The sequence below is a fragment of the Otolemur garnettii genome, unplaced genomic scaffold (assembly GCF_000181295.1).
Source record: "Otolemur garnettii isolate 467f Iridium unplaced genomic scaffold, OtoGar3 scaffold00077, whole genome shotgun sequence".
In the NCBI taxonomy this organism is placed as follows: Eukaryota; Metazoa; Chordata; class Mammalia; order Primates; family Galagidae; genus Otolemur; species Otolemur garnettii.
Window position 1 is genome coordinate 1,628,147 of NW_003852472.1, and position 6,133 is coordinate 1,634,279.

Here is a 6,133-nt window from a genome sequence, read left to right on the forward strand (position 1 = left end):
ATCATTTATTTATGCACATTTCCTAATGTCATGCATGCATAGAGCTGAAAGGCCTCTTAGAAGTCAGCACATAGTGGAACAGGTCAGCACTGATCTTCATCTGTTCTTGGCTGACAGACTATCTCCCAGCTTGACTTTGGCCTTGTCTGCAGGGCCAAGACCCCATACTTGCCCTTTAAATCTCACCAAAAGTAGCACTTTTCTGGTATTCAACATTATGCTATAAAATATCCTATTTACCCAATGTTGCCTATCGCAGGCCCTCTGAGAAATGGTCCCTATGCCTCAGAATTGTCCTGGTACCAGGGGGACAAACAAAGTTCATCCTTGTTCAGTAAGCTGAAAAACCTTGTACAGCTTGGATTGTTGGCCTTTCTTTTCCCAACTGTGTCCAGTCATGATCACCAACGCCCAGCACTGGGTATCACTTCACTTCCAGTTCTTGATCAAAGCTGATAAAGACTCACTTCAGGGAGAAATTATGGAAATAACACAAGGATTCAGTAAGACATATAGCAATAGAAAATACCATATACACATAAATGGGTGATTTGTTGGTATAAAAATAATAATCAGTATAGGGTGGTGTGGTAGGTGCCTGTAGTCCCAGCTATTTGGGAGGCTGAGGCAAGAGAATCACCCTAAGCCCAAGAACTGGAGGTTGCTGTGAGCTGTGATGCCACAGCACTCTACCAAGGCTGACAAAGTGAGACTCTGTCTCAAAAAAAAAAAAAAAAAGAGATAAGTTACACATATGTATGTAACTAGAAAATTTTTTTAATTTAATTTTTTTGTGTTAATAACTAGATAATTTGACATTACAGTTCACATAGAGAACTAAGTAGTCTGTAATGAATAAGGGGAAGGTGTTTCAGGTTAGCTTTCTAGAAAGAATGACTAAAAGAGTTGGATCAACCATAGGATTTCCCTCTGCTTTATGTACCAGAGAATGAACAAAACAATAAAGATTTTATGGCCAATATCTGAGAGAAGAAAGAAAACTAGAGAGCCAAGGCTAGAAGTTGGTGTTCCTTTTTTCATGAGAGGCATCTGCTGATTCTGGAGACAGAAAATGGGGCAGAAGTGATATCCGAAAGGGTAATGGCTGACAATTTTCCAAAATTGATGAAGTACACAAAGCCAAGAGTCAAGCCTTATGAACTGCAAGCAGGATAAATCTAAAGGAAATCATATCTAGGCTTATAATAAGATTGCTGAAAACCAAAGAAAGAGAGGACATTTAAGAAAGAGGAGTAGCAGAGAAAAAGGACAGATTACTTTCAAAGGAGCAAAGAGCAGATTGACAGCTGACTCCTCAACAGAAATAATTGAAAGTAGGGGAAGTGTAGTATGTCTTTGAGGTTGGCAGTCTTTCAGGTGATCCCTGTGTCCTTGAATTCACACCACTGAATGTGGGCTAGGCTTATTGATGTGCTTCTAATGACTATCATAAAGTGAAAGTGATGGACTGTCACTTCTGATATTAGGTTACAGAAAAACTTTGGCTTCTGTCTTACTCACTGTATCTTGCTCTCTTCCTCTCTTGCTGTTAACTAGTATGTTATGAGGGCAGCACCTATGGCTCAGTGGGCAGGGTCTCAGCCCCATATATTGAGAGTGGCAGGTTTGAACCTGGCCCTAGCCAAACTGCAACAACAACAAAACAGCCGGGCGTTGTGGTGGGTGCCTGTAGTCCCAGCTACTCAGGAGGCTGAGGCAAGAGAATCACCTAAGCTCAGGATTTTGAGGTTGCTGTGAGCTGTGATGCCACAGCACTCTACCAAGGGCGATAAAGTGAGACTCTGTCTCTAAAAGAAAAAAAAAAAAACAGTATGTTGTGAGCTGTTCTATGGAAAGGTTCACATGGCAAGAAATGGATGGAGGCCTCCAGAAAATCAATAGTGAGGAACTGAGGCCATCAGTCAAAAAGGCTGCAAGAAACTGAATCCTGACAACAGCTATGTAAGTTAGCTTAGAAGGAGTTCCTTCTCCAGTTGAGCCTTCAGATGAGACCAGATGGGTCCTGGACAATAGTTTGACTATGACTATAAGAGAGATTTTAAGCTAACAGTATCCAGCTAAGCCACATTCAGATTCTTGACCCATAGAAATAGGTAGATAATAAGTGGTATTTTTTTTTTTCTTGAGACAGAGTCTTACTCTGTCACACCCAAGTAGAATGTAGCGGCATCAGTGTAGCTCAACAGCAACCTCAAACTCCTAGGCTTAAGCCATCCCTCCTACCTCAGAAACCTGAGTAACTGGGACTACAGGAACATGCCATGATGCCCAGCTAAGGTTTCTATTTTATTTTTTTAAAGGAGAAATGAGGTCTGACTCTTGGTCAGGCTGGTCTCAAACTCCTGATCTCAAGCAATCCTTCTTATTCAGCCTTCCAGGGTGTTAGGATTATAGAAGTGAGACACTGCACTCAACTGTTTGTTGTTTTAAGTAACTATGTTTTAGGGTATTTTCTCATAGAGTAATAAATAACTGATACAGTATTAAAGCACTGAAAGAAAATAATTGCCAAATCACAATTTTATGTCTAGGGAATATGTTCTTTAAGAACATAACTGAGGGCTCGGCACCTGTGGCTCAAGTGGCTAAGGCACCAGCCACACACACCTAAGGTGGCGGGTTCGAATCCAGCCAGGGCTCGCCAAGCAACAATGATGGCTTCAACCAAAAAAAAAAATAGCCAGGCATTGTGGCGGGTGCCTGTGGTCCCAGCTACTTGGGAGGTGGAGGCAGGAGACTTGCTTGAGCCCAGGAGTTGGAGGTTGCTGTGAGCCATGCCACAGCACTCTACCCAGGGGGATAGCTTGGGGCTCTGTCTCAAAAAAAAAAAAAAAAGAACATAACTGAGAATAATTTTGGTTTCTGGCCATGATGGAGTAACAGAAACCAGATTTATAATTCTACCTTAAACAACTAAAATAACAGGCAAAACATCTGAAGGAAGAGTTATTTTTTTGTTTTGTTTTGGTTTTTTTGTAGTTTTTGGCTGGGGCTGGGTTTGAACCCTCCACCTCTGGCATATGGGGCTGGTGCCTTACTCCTTTGAGCGACAGGTACTGTCCTGAAGGAAGGGTTTTTAGATAATGGCCAATAGGCAGAACAAGGCAGTGATTCATGAGAGAAGGAAGAACACCCAAGTTAGCCTACAATCCATCCAGGTTATTACCTGGAGATTGTAGGTCACAGTACAGAGAGGGGGCTCAAACAGATCCTGTCGTTTTTTGTTTGTTTGTTTTGTTTTTTGCTGTTGTCCCAGATTTATTAAAATGTTACAGCACAGCAGATAGATTCAAACAGTTCCATGTGGTGTTTTGAAATTCATCCCAACTGTAGGCCGAGTGACCTAGAGGTTAGACAGACTGCCAAAGTCTAAAAGCTTCAGCATTTCCTTAGTGTCAGGATCTGCTTCAATGATCTCCTGATCCAGGGCTGAGTCCTCAGGGACATAGGTGTCTCTCCCCTCTTCTTTTCCTGCAGCTTGATGGAGATGCCTCTCACTGGGTCCCTCTGGATATGTTTCATCAGGTGTATGACAGCCCACTAACTTGCTGTGGAGTTTCTTGGTGGGAACAATGGCAATCTCCTCATACGTGTGCTTTTTTGTGTGAAAGTCATTGCCCAGATGCATGTAGTACTTCTCAGTAGTGACCCAGGTTACCTTCTTCATGGTTTTAGTGCAAATGCAGCCCATGTTGGCGGGTCCTTGGTAAAAGAGTAGATCTTGTCTTTCTTCCTGTGTGAAGGATACAGAGTTGAAAAATCAGAGAGGTAAATTTGGCTAGAATTTGTAGGAGAGACCTACACAGAGAACAGAGCTGCACAAAAGTATTTCTGGACATCTACATATGGCTCCATTTGTTTCTTCAGCTGAGTGTTTGTATGTGCGTGGGAAGAAACTACTCAAGTCTGGGGTAGTTCAATGGAAAAGAATAGGCCGTGTAATCCCCAGAGATCACATGGGGTTAGGAGTAGTTTGTGTTTCAATTCAGAGTGGCCAAAACTCATAATATATAGGGCATCAAATAGAGTACTCAAAACAGTATTGCATCAGTAGTGAGGAAATATTAACTTTGGGCTAGGGATAAAAATATAATGGCTGAGATGAAAAATATACTGGATAGAATTAACAGCAGATTAGGCACTACAGAAGAAAAGGTTGGTAAATATGAAGACATAGCAATGGAAAGTATCAAAAATGAAACATAGCAAAGAAAAAGACTGTATAATAAAAAAAAAATCTTTTTTTTTTTTTTTTTTTTTTTTTTATGGTGACAGAGTCTCACTTTATGGCCTTCAGTGGCGTGCCATGGCATCACACAGATCACAGCAACCTCCAATTCCTGGGCTTAGGTGATTCTCTTGCCTCAGGCTCCCTGTAGCTGGGACTACAGGTGTCCGCCACAACGCCTGGCTATTTTTTTGTTGCAGTTTGGCCAGGGCTGGGTGTGAAACTGCCACCCTCAGTATATGGGGTCGGGACCTTACTGACTGAGCCACAGGTGCTGCCCCCCAAAAAACCAAATCTTTTTTTGTTCTTTCTTCTTTTTTTTTTTTTTGAGACAGAGTCTTACTATGCCACCCTTGGTAGAGTCTCATGGTGGCACAGCTCACAGAAACCTCAAATTCTTGGTCTTAAGCGATTCTCTTGCCTCAGCCTCCTGAGTAGGTGGGACTCCAGGGTCCTGCCACAACACTCGGCTATTTTTTGTTGCAGTTGTCACTGTTGTTTAGCTGGGTCTGGCTGGGTTGGAACATGCCACCCTTGGGGTATGTGTCTGGTGCCGTAACCACTGTGCTGCAGGCACCAAGCCTGTTATTTTTGTTTTTTGTGCACTTCAGACAGTTTCAATTAAAGTTTCCAAAGGAGAGGAAAGTGAAGAGACAGCAAACATAAACAAATAACTGCAGAAAATTTTGCAAATTTGATAAAACCTATCAATGCACAGGTATGGGAATCTTAACAAACTCAAGAACAAGAAATACAAAGTAAACTACAACAAAGCACATCATATCAAAGTACTTAAAACCAGTAATAAAGAGAAAATCTTCTTTTGAGAGAGGGCCTCACTTTGTCATCGAGGCTAGAGTGCAGTGGTGTGATCATGGCTCACTGCTGCCTCTAACTCCTGGGTTTAAGCGATCCTCTTGCCTCAGTTTGTGAGAAAAAGTTGTATCCATATATAAAGAAAGAAAGATAAGGTAGCAGATGTTATACTGGAATGTCCCTTCTATCCCTTTCTTTGTGCCTTCAGTAGCTCAGCTGGTAAAGCAGAGGACTGATGGTTAGCTCCAGTAGAAATAATGAAATTGAGAAGACTTAATTCTCAATTAAGTCTGAAGACAAATAAATTAAAATTGTCAACCTAGAAATATATGAACCAGTGAAAATATCTTCTAAGAACGAAGGCACATATTTTTTTCAGGCATACAGAAGCTGAAAGACTTTATCATCAATAGACTTACACTACAAAAAAACATGAGGAATCTTTCAGACAGAAGGAAAGCGACACCAGATGGAAATCTGAATCTATACAAAGAGAATGAAGATTACCAGAAATGATAATTATGTAGATAAACATAAAATACTTCCCCTTTCTTTTAAATACTCTTCAAAAGATGATTATTTAAAGAAAAAATAACATGTAGAAGTAATATTTATACCCACAATTTACGAAAGCAGGAAGAAGGAAACTAGAAGTTGTACTTTTTTAGGTTCTTATAGTGTTTGTATGAAGTGGTACTTATTACTTTAAGGTAGACCATAGTAAATTAAAGATGTGTTCTATAACTCTAAAGCAACTGCCAGAAAACACAACACAATAACAACAAAAATATAATTAATAATACAATAAAGAAGATAAAAATGGAATCATAAAAAATAATTCAGGCTTGGTGCCCATAGCAATGATCATAGCACCAGCCACATACACTGAGGCTGGTGGGTTTGAACCCGGCCTGAGCTAGCTAAACAACAATGACAACTGCAACAACAGCAACAACAAAATAGCTGGGTATTGTGGCTGGTGCCTGTAGTCCTAGCTACTTGGGAGGCTGAGGCAAGAGAATCACTTAAGCCCTAGAGTTGTAGGTTGTTATGAGCTGTGACGCCATG

At 40.9% G+C, this 6,133-nt stretch overlaps 1 protein-coding gene across 1 annotated transcript in view; it reads left to right on the forward strand.

Annotated features, from left to right (window-relative positions):
• The window catches only part of STYXL1 (serine/threonine/tyrosine interacting like 1), a 48,295-nt gene that overhangs the window by 22,401 nt on the left and 19,761 nt on the right, over positions 1–6,133 (forward strand). Inside the window, exon 7 of the mRNA XM_012807844.2 lies at positions 290–299. Coding sequence (XP_012663298.1) covers positions 290–299 — 10 coding nt within the window. The remainder of the gene's footprint in view (positions 1–289; positions 300–6,133) is intronic.